The 15,214-nt window shown below is 38.6% G+C and overlaps 2 protein-coding genes across 2 annotated transcripts in view; one reads left to right on the plus strand and one right to left on the minus strand.

Moving 5' to 3' along the window:
- The window catches only part of LOC137183637 (troponin I, fast skeletal muscle-like), a 138,728-nt gene extending 124,353 nt beyond the window's left edge, over positions 1 to 14,375 (plus strand). The window contains exon 7 of the mRNA XM_067590830.1: positions 14,322 to 14,375. Coding sequence (XP_067446931.1) covers positions 14,322 to 14,360 — 39 coding nt within the window. The 3' untranslated portion in view covers positions 14,361 to 14,375. The remainder of the gene's footprint in view (positions 1 to 14,321) is intronic.
- zgc:172145 (Ferritin light chain, oocyte isoform-like) lies at positions 2,761 to 12,047 on the minus strand. The gene is made up of 3 exons (XM_067590806.1): positions 11,658 to 12,047; positions 9,523 to 9,669; positions 2,761 to 5,890 (listed from the first exon to the last, which is right to left on the minus strand). The coding sequence occupies exons 1-3, from the start codon at positions 11,823 to 11,825 to the stop codon at positions 5,600 to 5,602; spliced, it is 606 nt and encodes a 201-aa protein (XP_067446907.1). The 5' UTR covers positions 11,826 to 12,047; the 3' UTR covers positions 2,761 to 5,599.
- Positions 14,376 to 15,214: the final 839 nt, after the last annotated feature.

The raw sequence follows: 15,214 nt of genomic DNA on the forward strand, positions 1-15,214 counted from the left end.
ATCTATCCAGCTCTAATCTTATAGATTTACTAAAGTATTTAAAATTTAAATTGAATTTAGAAATGTATTTAAAATGACACCAAAAGACTAAAAATAAATGACAAACACGTGTAAAAAAAGAGATAATTCTAGGCCTGATAAATACAAATAACATAAAAGTGAGAGTAAAAGTTTTAAGTTTAAGTTTAAAAGTTTAACATACAGTTTAAATCGAAGCCAATTTGACGTATGAGAAAACAAAATTCTTATTTATTTACATTGATAAGCAGATAACAAAAAAGTAGCCTGTACTTTTACAAAAAAGAGGAATTTTCTCAAATCAAAGCAGAAAACAGAAAGAACAGGAAGTTTAACTTCAGCAGTCAGAATATTAGTGAATTCATTCAATTGGGGGACAAAAATATTAATATTATATGTATTATAATTGATATATTATAAGTATATTGATGATAAAGACGTGTTTGGTCATATTCAGAAATACATTTTATTTTTGAGTTTACTGTACGCTTCAGATCCTTCAGCAGGAAAATGTTGTCCCGTATACCACTGTGACCTCTGACCTTTGACCTCCTCACTACTGGCTGTTTTGTAATCTTGGTGATGTCAGAGCTGCTCCGACATCAAAAGTGTAAAAATAAAAACAGGAGACGAAGCAAAAACTGATAATTTATCTTTGTTTCCATTTCTTTGACAGTAAAACCTGCGAGTCACATCCAAAATCAACAGTAATATCTGCATCCGGCGCTCATATTTCATGTCTTTACTGAGCTGAACACCATTTTTAAAGAGTGTAAATACTGCATGAAAGTGTGAAGTCAGTAATCAAGTTAAATGTCAGTGTGTTTATTTTTAGCCGGTCTCTCTGTCTGCAGTCAGAACAGATTTACTGACCTCCTCCTCTCAGCTGTCATCACCAAAAACATCCAGGAAACATTAAGATGCTGTAAGCTTTGTGTAAATGAACAATCTGCAGTTTCACATAAGTGTCGTGCAGCTGCAGTCCACAGCTGCTGCAGCTGGAGGGCGCTGCAGAGCAGATGTTGCAGCCAGACACGGTCTGGAAGATGAACGCTGGGCCTTCTTTGCCCTGAACAGTGTCTTGCAGGCTGTGAACTAATTACCCATCAACCTCTGCCAGTCAACTGTGACAGCTGGTTAGAGGCCGTGGATGCTCCAAGTGTTTAAGAAAATATTCAGACCCTCTACTCAAAGGATTATCACTATCACTCCAAAAATGATTGACAGGCCTTTAAATACAGCGACCAACAACTAAATCTATGTCGTTCTACATCTAAGTTAATGTTTTCTGCTGCCTGTACAGGTATGCTGATAAGTGTGATGTTTCAAAACTGCAGTTTAACACACTTGAGTAGTATTTATGATCAGTTTCATCGGTGGGATGTTACTAATCTACATTCATTTACAAAGTACAATTTTTAGGTATTACTTCTTGAATATTTCCTTTTTATTATGTTATATATTATCTGCTCCTCTAAATTTCAAAATAAAATATTGTACTTTTTACTCCATTACATTTATTTAGCTTTAGTTACTAAAAATGTACATAAACACATATGATCAGATCATAAAATACACCACATTTTTAAAGATTATAACTTTTTATACATTAAAAATAATCGGGTTAAATTTTTACCCAGTTTGGGTCAATACATCACCAATATAACATCAGGTTAACTTTAGCAATCTGTAACTTTGAGCAAGTGTTACACACTACAAGCTTTAGCCAAAAACTGTCACAGATGTATTGTTTCTTGTGCAAAATGATGTGCAAATTACATTCAATAGATACACAAGTTATAATCGATCAATAACAAACTGACATGTAAGTTTAAAAAGAAGATTATAACAAGCTTTAGTTTGTGTGTTGGTGTTATATTGAAACAAACTGGGTAAAATTTTAATGGTGATTATGAGTGTGTAGTGTTGTGAGCTCTTGTATAAAATCCATGTGTAGTCGTTTCTCCTTGTCACATTTCACATGTCTATGAGTTGTTAACAGCTCCACCAAATAGTGATTTTTCCCTCTAAACTTCTCACATGCTTTCATTTCAATAAATCTTCAAATGATCCAATATTTCAGCAAAAATCAAAGATTAGAGAAAAAGTCCAAAAACTGAAAACAGATTTGTGTATCAGAACTTTGTTTTTTCTTCTTTCCTCTCCCATTAATCATCTCACGACCCCTCAGATTTATCTGCTGACCCTTTGGAGGGGCCCGACCCCTAGGTTGGGAACCACTGGACTAAACTAGCTAACTGTATATAAAGTAGTGTAAACTAGCTCCACCTCCAGCAGCTACAACAGTAACATACTGCTCTAACACTGATGCTCCACTATTAATAATCTAATGATGTCATATATAATAATATATCAGTCAGAGGGACCAAACCACTACTTTTACTGCAATACTTTAACTACATCAAGCTCATAATATTTATGTACTTTTACTGCAATACTTTAACTACATCAAGCTCATAATACTTATGTACTTTTACTGCAATACTTTAACTACATCAAGCTCATAATACTTATGTACTTTTACTGCAATTGGTTGAGAAATATACAAATAAGTCAAATCATGCAGTTTATGTCAATTATCCTGTAATTTATATTGTTTAAAAATACCAAATCACCCTTTAAAATGATGTGATTTTTAGCTATAAGTTCATAATGCTTCCCTCAAACATGATACAGAGTGCTGAAAAAGATCCTCGCAAAGGGGAAAAAAACAACAACTCATAATTGCTGCAAAACTTCAAGTTCATCTTTATTACAAAGAGCAAAACAAACCCAAATCCGTGTTAAAGAATCACAAAAACCAAACAAACATAAACAATCTAACACTGTTTCATACAACTGTCAAACACCTCATGGCTTCTTCTATGCAGCAAAGAAAATCACAAAACAAGAATATATGGTCTTAACTGAATAGTGAATAAATAACAGAATTAAAGGACCAGTGTGTAAGATTTAGTGTTTAGTTTGTCCATTCTGGGCTACCGTAGAAACATGGCGGTGCAACATGGGGACACTCTCTCTCTGTAGATATAAAGGGCTCATTCTAAGGTAACAAAAACACAACGATTCTTATTTTCATGGATTTATACACGAATTACAACATAATTATGAATATTATATTCCATTTCTGCCGAGTCCGTTCTGCTAGATGCCAATAAATTCTACACACTGCTCCTTTAAAATGATATACATACATGTTGGAATACACGTGTTTACAAACAAGAGGCAGAGTATCAGTCACTGTTTACTTATATACTGTAACATAATATTATATATTACTAATATACCAACTTTATCTATATATATAATGTGGGAACATTTACTACATTTACAGAGTAAAATCTGCAAGATTTAGGCTCCAATAGGTTTTTGTCATTTAGTCATCAAGGAACTTTTTAAGCATTGGTTTCATTTTTATGTATTTATTTGTGGATCCAGTGGACAACTGCTCATCTTGTGATGAAATTTTATATTAAATGAAGGTAGAAAAAATGGCAGCCTGATCTTGATTTGTACTAGAAATGTATATTTTTTGTTTTTTACGTCTTTTTGTCTGAATGAAGCAAACCTTGTGAACTAAACCATGCAGCGTGGATTTTTTACACTTAAAAAAGTGAACAATATGCTCATCTACAGTATATCATAAATATATTCACAAAACATTGTAAAACAGCATCAAAAGTGAAACGCCTCCATGTCAGACACTTTTTAAGACATTATAGAAAACTTTTTGATCCCAGTCAGAATCTTTGTCAGGTCAAATTTATTTAAATAAATGTGTGGTTTATAGTCGGCGTGCAGTACTAAAATCACTACATCACAACCAAAATAATCAACCCAAAACCCCGAAGAAATGGAGTCAAGTAGGGAAAAAACAAGTGTGGACAAAAATATAAATTCATAGTTATGTTACATAAAATAGAGCCGTCACTTTCGGTAGTTTAGCCTCTTTCAGACATGCATTCGTAAATGTGACGGCAATTTAACATAAAAGTCACAGTGGCGATCTCGTGAAGTCAGACCTGTAATATGTCTGTTTGCTTAAATAAGAAGACGACAGCAACAAGAGTTGGGTTAATGAGTCTCTTTAAAAGATGAGACTCACAACAGTACAGAGAGCAGCTGTCGCTTTAGTGCAACATGTGGTTTGAAGCTTTTAGCAATAGTTCTATAAAAAGGAAAAAACGCCCTCAAACCTGTAATTACAAAACACAAAAAAAACTAAATGAATTCACTTTGGTCACACTTTTTAAGATAAAGCTCTAGGTTTCTGATTTAGATGTTGTATCTTGTCTCGTGAACAGATGTAGAAATAGAAATGTACAAAGAAGGCATTGTGGGTTTAGCGGTATTTAGCTTTGGAGACATTAGTTCTGCTGGGTTGTCAGGTCTGAGCTCTGTCCTGTAGTCAGATAAACCCAGCTGACTACAGGATGGATTAGCTTGTTATCCAAAAAGGTGCAACATCTAAATCGGACAGCTTTGGGGTTGTTGGAAGGGGTATTTTTCACCACGTTTGATGGCGCTACGCTAGCAGTTTCCCCTCTTGTTTCCAGTCTTTGTGCTAAGCTAAGCTAAACATATCCTGGACGACATCTTTCCCTTTCTCAATCTGTGTGTTTCTCTACTCACACTGACCCCATTACTCACTTTTTGTATATAAGAATCATAAAAAAGAGAAAACACAACAAACATACAACATGTGATGTAAACAGGTGGCAACAGTTTTGAGTATTTTTTGAATAGTAATTCATAAAAGATATTGCATTCAATTATTTACTTGAGAACTTTAATGTAAATTAGACAACATTAGAGCTGTTTTTATGTGTTTTCTTTATATGTTTGTTTATTTTTTTCTCTTTAATGGAGCTAGGCTAGCAGTCTCCGCCTACTTCCAGTCTCTATGCTAAGCTAGGCTAAGCCCGGCCTGGATGGTCTCAAAAAGTTGAAATTAATTTCCTGTTTATCAAAAAGTGTTTCTCAAAGTGACTATTCACATATACAGTAATTATAAAAGACAAGAAACAAACACACACGACTCACAAATAGCAAGAGTGACATGTGACTAACAAGTTGCGACTTGCTAGTTAGCTATCTTTGACTGTGTTTAATGCTAATTTATGGAGGATCTTACAATTACAATATTTAAATGAGAATTTTAAGCGGTCAAGAATGTAAATTAGACAGCTTTGGAGCTGCTGAAGGTGTTTCTTTTCTCTTTTGATGAAGCTACACTAGCACTTTCCCCCTGCTTCCAGTCTTTGTGCTAAGCTAGGCTAAGCCTGCCCTGGACATGTATTAGCACTGGTCACAGTGAGATGAAACTTATATCCATCTTGACTCAGAATTTCCCAAAATGTCACAACTATTGGAGAGAATCAGATTTTTATCTTTCACAGAGGAAATTTTACTTTCATTCTCTGTAAAAAAAAAAAAAAAAAAAAAAAAAAAAAAAAAAAATATATATATATATATATATATATATATATATATATATATATATATATATATATATATATTGAAAGGAGTAGACCATCCCTTCTTAACTGACCCTGGTGGATCACCCGGTCAGCTCTTCCTGCAGCTCATTCAGGATGTACTCCCCGAACCCCCCCGCCTGGTTGTCGGTGCAGCCCACCCGGCGGGCACTGGTGAGCAGGTCTCCCAGCAGTTTCAGACGGTCCACCCGCGGCGTCAGGAAGTGGCTTTTGACAACACTGGCAGTGTGCGGGTCGCCGTCTTTGCGGGCCAGCTGGCTGAGCTCCACCAGGATGCCGACTTCCTCTTTCAGCTGGAGCTGCAGCAGCTCCAGAGCAGGTAACACGGCACACACCGCCTCACAGCCCGGCTTCTGGAGATCAACATAGACAGCACGAGAGGCAGGACTTTCATGTGTATTCGTTCCACTGAAGAGTAATTATTTGTCTAAGCAATTAACTACAGCAAAGTCCCAAATCTAACATCATTCACCACCAAAATTTGGCCCACTAGCAACGAGTAACGACTGAAATACAGAATAAAAAAATAATTTTAGGAAAGAAAGGAGGCACAAAATTCAAAGGACACGTTCACACTTTTTCAAGTGTGTGTTAAAACAGCAGTCAGGTGTCCATATGAACAGTGAAAGAGGTTTTCCTCGCTGTAATCATTCCTCCTGTTCATACTGGATATTAAAAGATCCTTCAAATGTGCTTTCAATGGAAGTGATGGAGCTCCAAAATCCACAGTGTGTCCACACAGTCATTTAAAAGTCTCTGTGAAGCTTATATGAGGCTTCAGCAGTCTGAGTCAGTCATATCAAGTGGATATCTGACACATTTACAGTCTTTTTAGCATCAAATTCCCTCTTTGTGTTTCCTCGGACAGTGTTTCCCTGTTGAGCTGCAGGTGGAAGTATAGTAACAAAAAGAGGGACTTTGGCACTAAAAAGACTGTAACGTTGAAAGATATCTACTTGATTTGACTCATTTGGACGCTGAAGCTTCATATTAGCTTCAGATTAACTTTTAAATACATTTTTTGCACAGAAGGAGGACTGTGGATTTTGTCTCCCATCACTTCCATTGTAAGGTCATTATGAAGGGATCTTCTAATGGTCAGTATGAACAGGAGGAATGATTACAGCAAGAAAAACATGTTTCACTGTTAATTTGTGCTCCTGACTGAACTCGTCTTTTAACTGTCAATAAATACATTTACAAGTGAACCGGACTGGTAATAATAGACCTGGCACATAAAGATGAAGAAGTGGGGAAAAGAACCTTTCTTCTAGCGCCACCCTCCAGACAAACTTATCATTTTTAGTTCATCTACTTACTGGTAAGACTCACGACTGATAAAAATAAATACGGACAAGAGCAACAACAGCAGCGACGGAGGTCAACGGAGAGACGAGGAAGTTTCCCATTTGTTGGACATTCATGGAGAAACTTCTATTCAAGCCAAACTGAGAGGAACTTATTGTAACAAAGTGGTTTTAAAACAAAAAGTATTCATTTATACGCACGCAGCTCACATATCATATCAAATGTGCGCATGTGTGGTAGTTTAAGACCTCAGTAGTGTCGACACTGGAGTTGAATACATGACACTTACAAACATGAATGTGAACCGTCAACACAAACAGATCGGATTTTACTGAAAAACTGGAATTGGGCATTAAAGCCTCTGTTTCTGCATGATGTGCTAATTTATTTTGCCTCCTCGCTCTATTTAGAGTTGACAAAATCACCCACAGAACACTTTAAAACTTGCACTAAGCTGAATAAAACAAAACACGAAATCAAAAACTAAATCGATGTGAAGTGAGTGAAGCAGTGAAGGACTCCCGAGGCGTCGAGGTATGCAGTACTTTAGAGACGGATAACAAGGTGTCCCAAACTGCTGCTGACTGGGCCCCGGGCCTCAGCCCTGAAACGATTTTACACGACTCATAAACCCGGGGCAGCGTTCAGAGGCCACGCTGCGACGCGCCAACGCCACCACCACCACCACTGATGCCACTGACCATCTGGAAACACCATCAGCAGCGCAACCGTCCCTCTGCCGCAGCATTAATCTCGCCAATTTTCCGGAACTCAGAGGGGGGGCGGGAGGGAAATGTACACCCTGACCGGCTTACAGCCAGATCCAGGGGCAGGTCTCCAGGGGTTTTATCCTCCCTCCTTCTCCAGCCTCTCGGTATCTTAACCCTCCCTCACCCCCCCCCCGTCCTATCGCTAACGCCTGGTCCAAATGAAGAGCTTCGTTCCAAAATGAGATCTCTGCCATTTGGAAAAAAGAAAAAGAAACAGAGAGAGAGAGAGAGAGAGAGATACAGAGACACCTGCTCTGACAAAATGACGGATTGCACAGGAGGAAAAATAAATCCTCCTGATGGGACGTTTTGGAAGGAACGTGAGGTTTGATGGCTGAGTAAAACGAGAACGCTGTTACAGACTGAAGCTTCTCTGTCTCACAGATAAAGTTCAGATCATAAATTTAGTTTCAAAATGGATCCACAAATCAACTCTTCATACCCGCTCATCTAAAGACCCCCCCCCCCAATCCTGCTGAAGTGTCTTTGGGCAACACAACCAGCCCCCAGCACGCTCTTGACCCTGACCTCCGACTGACTTCTTCTGTGTGTCTGTGTGACGACGGTGGAAAGAGAAGAGCTCAGAGATTAAAAATAAACAAATAAATAAGAAAATCTCTCATGTCAAACAACCAAAAATAGTTTATTCCTGTTGGACCAGTACAATTTCGACTTGTACAAGCTTCATATTAGCTTCAAGTAAACTTTTAAATCCATTTTTGCACAGAAGGAGGACTGTGGATTTTTTTCCCCATCACTTCCATTGTAAGGTCATTATGAAGGGATCTTCTAATGGTCAGTATGAACAGGAGGAATGATTACAGCAAGAAAAACAGGTTTCACTGTTCAATTGGGTTCCTGACTGTTGGTTTAAGACAGAAAAAAGAAAAACTGTGAACTCGTCCTTTAATGGAGATGTATTCTTCTTTTTGTGGTTTTCTTACATCTATATACTGTTATGATGTTGGACTTTAAACAGGTTCAAAGTTCCAAAATTTGAGGTGAACATTTGTAAAAACTCTCCTTAAAAGACAAACCCCAGGTTTCAGCTGCCCTGAACACTTTGTTTGCAATGTTTGTTTTTTTTAGCATTTTTGCCCTTATCTGACAATCAGTAATGTAGAGGCAGACAGGAAACAAGGGTGGAGAGATGAGTATGATATGCAACAAAGGTCCCTAGCTGGAATTGAACAAGGGACGTTGTGGTTATATGCGCATACGGAGTCATTGCAAAGTTTATTTACTTTCCTCATGAGATGATGATTTGGGCTCCAACATGTATGGACGTATTTGAGAAGTTGACATTTGGAGAAAAAGAAGTGAAATCCTGCTACTATAGTTTGTTTACGTTGCCTCCAGAGCCGGAGGAAGCTTCCTGAAAGCTGACCAATCAGAACAGAGTTGGCTCATCAGGAGGCGGGGCCTTAAAGAGACAGGAGCTAAAACGGCCTGTTTCAGACAGAGGCTGAACTGAGGGGCTGCATAAAGGACCAGTAGAAGATAAATAAGGAGTTTTTAAACTGGAAATCATGCAAAGTTATTCCAGTAGAGCCCCAGAATATAAATATAGAGCTGGAAATGTTCACGATACGACGCCTTTAAGCACCATAATGTTTAAAACACCTCACAACATTCAGTGTAATATGGTTTATCTGATTGAGATACTTGATTCTGTAAAGTCTTATAATCACATCAGTGCAGTTTAACAGCATCACTTATGATTGGAATAAAATATTCAGCTATCATATTTGTTAGAGTGTTTGGGTGTCCACATACTTTTGTCAAAAATACATAATAGATGTTGGAATCATATTGTTTTACAAAAAATGAACAACAGAAAAGGATAAAGAGAATAACAACTTTACAATAAATAAATCAATCAATAAATAAAAGAGTAGATTTCTTACCTGGATGTCTTTGCCGCAGTAGTTGCCCCCCCTCTCAGCCAGGTAGCCCAGCATGGCCTCGGCCTCGTCCTGCTGCTTCAGCGCCTCCTGGTGGAAGAAAGAAGCAACGCGGGGCAGAGCGACGTCGTCTCGCTCAAACACGCAGGCCTGCAGGAGATCAAATACACCTCATTATAAACTGAAATACACACAGTGACGGGGCGATGTATCAAAACTGTCATATAAACGTCTCATCATGATCATTTGAATAAAAATGGCTTGTTCAGCCATTGTTTCCATCCACTCCTGGTCCTGTGAATATTAGGAGATGAACTAATGCTCCAGTCGGTGCCATTAAACCACTGCAGAAGAAGAAGACACAACGAGATGATGTCATTAAAAGAGCGTCAGTCAAAGCTCAAACGATGGAGAACCATGTGGATCATGTATTCATTTGAAAACGTCCCCTCACTGCTCCACACAGATCTGATGTTGAGTCACGTTTATGTCACATGTATGTCATCATGTTATGTTTGCCTTTTACCTGCACAACAACTTTTACACCTCAGACGTGTAAAACTTTGCAGTATGTCAGGATTTTTTTTTATTTTCTGCGTTTCCACTCAGGTTTTTCAAACACTGTAACTTCAATGCAATTAAAGGACAGGTTCACAGTTTTTCAAGTCTGTCTTAAAACATCAGTCAGGAGCACAAATGAACATTGAAACATGTTTTTCTTGCTGTAATCATTCCTCCTGTTCATACTGACCATTAGAAGATCCCTTCATAATGACCTTACAATGGAAGTGATGGGAGACAAAATCCACAGTCCTCCTTCTGTGCAAAAATGTATTTAAAAGTTTACTTGAAGCTAATATGAAGCTTCAGCGTCCAAATGAGTCAAATCAAGTAGATATCTTTCAACGTTACAGTCTTTTTAGTGCCAAAGTCCCTCTTTTTGTTACTATACTTCCACCTGCAGCTCAACAGGGAAACACTGTCCGAGGAAACACAAAGAGGGAATTTGATGCTAAAAAGACTGTAAATGTGTCAGATATCCACTTGATATGACTAACTCAGACTGCTGAAGCCTCATATAAGCTTCACAGAGACTTTTAAATGACTGTGTGGACACACTGTGGATTTTGTCCTCCATCACTTACATTGAAAGTACATTTGAAGGATCTTTTAATATCCAGTATGAACAGGAGGAATGATTACAGCGAGGAAAACCTCTTTCACTGTTTATATGGACACCTGACTGCTGGTTTAAGACTGACATGAAAAACTGTGAACGTGTCCTTAAAGACCTCCTTTGAATTATGTGTGAATTTTGTGCCTCCTTTCTTTTTTCCTAAATCTTTCAGTACTCAGTATCCCATAATCCACTGCACCAGTCTGTGAGTCAACAGGACACATTTTGACATGTGACAGTAGGTATAAACGATAATTCAGTTTCAGACACATGTTGGTTCACTGTCTGCTGTGAAAAACACTCGGACACGTTGTTCATCACTACATGGACACATTTACCATCGAGCATCACAACAGGATTCATCACTTTGGTCGAAATGTTTTCTGTTTTTACACTTTCATTGTTTGTTCTTTCACAGACCTCTTTTTTTGACATTACAAAGAATCTCATATATATAATAAAACAAGTGTTTATTAGAGTCAGATGTGATTTATGGACTTTATAGTGAATTTATTTGATGTAACTTTTCAATCAATTGTATTTTTGTACTTCTTTTCCCTCCATTAAGATTTAAAAGCTTTTTCAGAGTCTTCTGACTGCAAGGATAAAAATTCTGGTGGATAAATATTAAATATTTTATTTATTCATGTATTCATTTGTTAGCCAGAAAGTTAACATTTGAATATCCCTTTAAATTTAGTCAAGACTTTGACTCCCTGCTTTTTTTATTTGTGAATGTAACTTCCACCAGATTGTTAAAAACCCCCAAAATCCCAACCTTCATAATCTAGAGAGGAATAAACCTCTTCACTGGTAGCATACAGCCACTGAGAAATCTCTCATATTTCTGGAATAATATTAAAATTAATAATACTTTTAGCTGCGATGTTCTTGTTACAGTACAGTAAATAATCAATAGACTTCATGTTTTCCCTCCATGCTGGATGGTTGTGTCTCCTACCAGAGCCTGCAGCCGGTACGCTCCGTCCCACAGCAGGCTGCTCACCCCGCACAGAGCCTCCTCCACGGCGGCCTGCAAGTTGTGCTTGGCCCGGCTGCCCGTGGAGCTCCGGTGCGCTTTGCACAGCGGCAGGCTGCTCTTTAACCTCTTTCCAGCGGGTTCAGCCATGTTACCAAACCGGCCGCTCTGATCCAGGGAGAGAAACAGTCGGTTCCAGTAACTGCGGAGGTAAATAACAAGTAGTAAACACAACTGCGTAATAAACGCGGGTTCGTAAACAAAACGCGTCTTCCTCCAGCCGACTTGAACCGTCCACAGGGGATAAATTTAGCCTGCATGGATCAACTGTTTCCCGGTCAGCTGCTCAAGTTCATCCGGGGCGTTTGAGCTCAGAGCTGCAGCCACGAAAACAACAAAAATGATATAAATAGTAATCACGTCAACATGACTGCACACTGAAGAGAAAGTCCATGTAAAACCCATAACTGTATTATTTAATCTACTATTTAACATCACAAATCTACATTCTTTAGATGCTCTTCATCAACTCACAGAGCTTAAAATACTGAGACAGTCTTTTTAAACCCTAACTCATCATGATGAGTCCATTAAGAACATAAAGAGCTCATCTATTAACTGAAGGATCATCTGCATTAAGCTTGCAGATCCTGATCAGACTCTAATTACTGCTCTACTAATGATGACTGTAGTTAATAAAACATATGAACACAAAGAAAAATACAGCAGCCTGTTGACTGGGAGACACCTGAACAATATTCACTTTTATTTCATGTTGTCTTGAGAACTTTAACTGACTAGTGGTAACTAGTTTGAGGTTGAGGTTAGAGCCCAAATGTTCAGTGTTACATGAGAGAAACAAGCAACCAGATCAATGGAAACAAACCCAAAAGAAGAAAAAACAAAGCCCAAAACAGGCGACTTTACCTACTACAATGTGTGAGAGAGGCCACTTGATCAATTTCATTTGCAACTATTTGAAAAATACAGTAACTTACATTTTACATTTTTCTTTTTAACTCTAAAGAAGTTGAGCAAAACCAACTGGACAACAAAAAAATGAGGAATTAATGAATGAAAATGAAAGTTAAGAAGTTGCATATAACAAACTGGCCAAGTAATGGTATCAGTGAAGGAGAAACAAAGATAACTTTTAAACAATCATTAAAAAAATTACACATACTTTGACTGGCAGCTCAATGAATCCTCTCTTATCAGTCCTAGTCTGGCACTAATAAAAAAAGGTACAGTAACAGCTTGCTCTTTAATTTTTTAACATTTTCACTTTATTAGACACGTATAGTATGGAGACACAGGAAGGATGGGATGTATAGAGAGACGATGACATGCAGCAGAATCAAACCCAGGCTGCAAGGACTCAGCCTAACGTTACACAGTGAACCACCAGGACGCAGCTCAGGACTTTAATGTTGACTAGTACATGTGGTTCTAACAGCAAGCAGTGAGATTTGACGACTTAGATCGAGTTCAGTCAAACTTTATTTAAAGTTAGACATATAGGGAGTAAACCCAAATCAGCAACTACAGAAAAACAAGCCCAAAGTTACTCATAATAAGCAGACTTGGCAACTGTCATCTGTTTTTATGCTTTAATGTTGATTATTTTTAGTAAAAGTAGAGTCTTGTGAACACTTGAGTTCAGGTAATTTAGCTCTTGGACAAACATAATAAATGACACTGTTTCTAAAACATCTTCAACACCTTTTACTTTATTTTTTAGCCACGTTAGCAGCATGGATGCAGAGATGTCAGTCAGTCCAGACTGAAATATCTCTACAGCTGTTGGATGGATCGCTATGAAACTACACAGATGTTCATGATCCCCAGAGGATGAATCCTAATAACTCTTCCTCTAGTGCCACCTTAAGGTCAGTTTGTCCAATACTTTAGTTCACACTTAATACTTTCACACTTAAACACACATGCTCAGTGGCGTCTCCTTTACACAGAACTACTCTCTAGAGACTGAAAACATGATGCTGTTATTAGTCTTTGGAGCCGTTTCTAAACAAACTAACGTGACCAAAACTCTTCATGATGAAGGAACATGTGACCCAGAGCAGCGGTGTGGCTCATTTACATGTTTTAATAGTTTCTGGACAACAACGGAGGAATTAGATATATCAGACTTTGATACACACACACGATACTTGTTAGTAGATCAGAACATTGTTTGTTGGATGAGATTTGTTGACAATTAGACAAACATAGAGAATCAGCAGCCGTATCTGTGACACTTTATCACAATATTAATTTCTTGTCATCCAGTACGTTCAAACTGTCCTTACGTCTTCCTGTCACTGATCAGCTGACCATCGTTAGTTGTTCAGTGGACACTAGATCACAGTTGACCCCCCTGGTTCGTCTTCCTCTCTTGTTTCAGCTCAGGATGAGTGACGGGAGGGGCTGGCTGCTCCCCGGGGGTCAGCTGGTCAAGGAGGGAAGAAAGGCAGCCCCCCCCCCACCTCCCCACCGGGGTCAACGGGACCTGCACCCTTGACACGACCCCCAGACACCTCTGTAATCATCCGGGCTGGACCTCGCTGTAACCGATTACAGTCACGCTGCAGGAGGCCGCCCGGCTTCCACCCGGTGATGCTGCACCGCAGGAGGCCCGACATCGAGCCAACAGAGGCGACACATCCGTCTGCTTCACCGCTCTGACCTTCCTTCACCACTCATTTCACAGATTATCCAACTGCAGGGGTTTCTGTGATGCCACTTATGGCGCCACGTCCAGTATCTGAAAAATGTATCAGTGTCTTTGTATGAAGCAGCGTCGATCGGTCGGTCCACCACTCTGGTCCAGACTGAAGTATCTCAACAACTATTGGATGGATTCTCATGAAATTTGGTTCAGACACTCATGAGCCCTTAATGATGAAGTGTAGAGCTGCAGTGATTAGTGGATTAATCGATTAGCTACCAACTATTAAATTCATTGCCAACTATTTTGATAATTGATTAATCGTTTGGAGTGATTTTTTACTAAAAGGGGAAAGAAAAAGTGTTCTCTTGTCTAGTGAGTGAGGGTTGATTACATATGTACAGTATATAACGTTGTGATTACCTGTTATGGTGTTTTTAATGTGGACGGAGGTTTTTGCAAAGTGTCTTCAGTCTCTTAGGATGTTTTCATAAAGTGTTATTTGGTCCCAGCAGGATCCTCTACGGTCTGGTTGAACGGGACTCTAATGGTTGGTTTTCCTTCCTGGTACGATTTATTTGGGCAGATCTGAACTCAGCAAACGTTCTCAGACCGAAACAACCACACAGAGACCCTTTAGAGGAAGTGGTCTCGGTCCGGTCACAGACAAATTCATTTATAGTGGGATGATAGAGGGTCCAAACAAAGTTCACCAACTCATCCACTGATTCAGACCAGAGCAAACCAGCTTCTATCAGATCGGCACTAATATAAGAAATGATGATTCATCAGTGATCATTTAACAAACGTGATGGAAAACTTTAACTGAACAGGTCGGATCCTCTTCAGTCTACAGATATTAAATAATCAA

The sequence above is a fragment of the Thunnus thynnus genome, chromosome 5 (assembly GCF_963924715.1).
Source record: "Thunnus thynnus chromosome 5, fThuThy2.1, whole genome shotgun sequence".
NCBI lineage: Eukaryota > Metazoa > Chordata > Actinopteri > Scombriformes > Scombridae > Thunnus > Thunnus thynnus.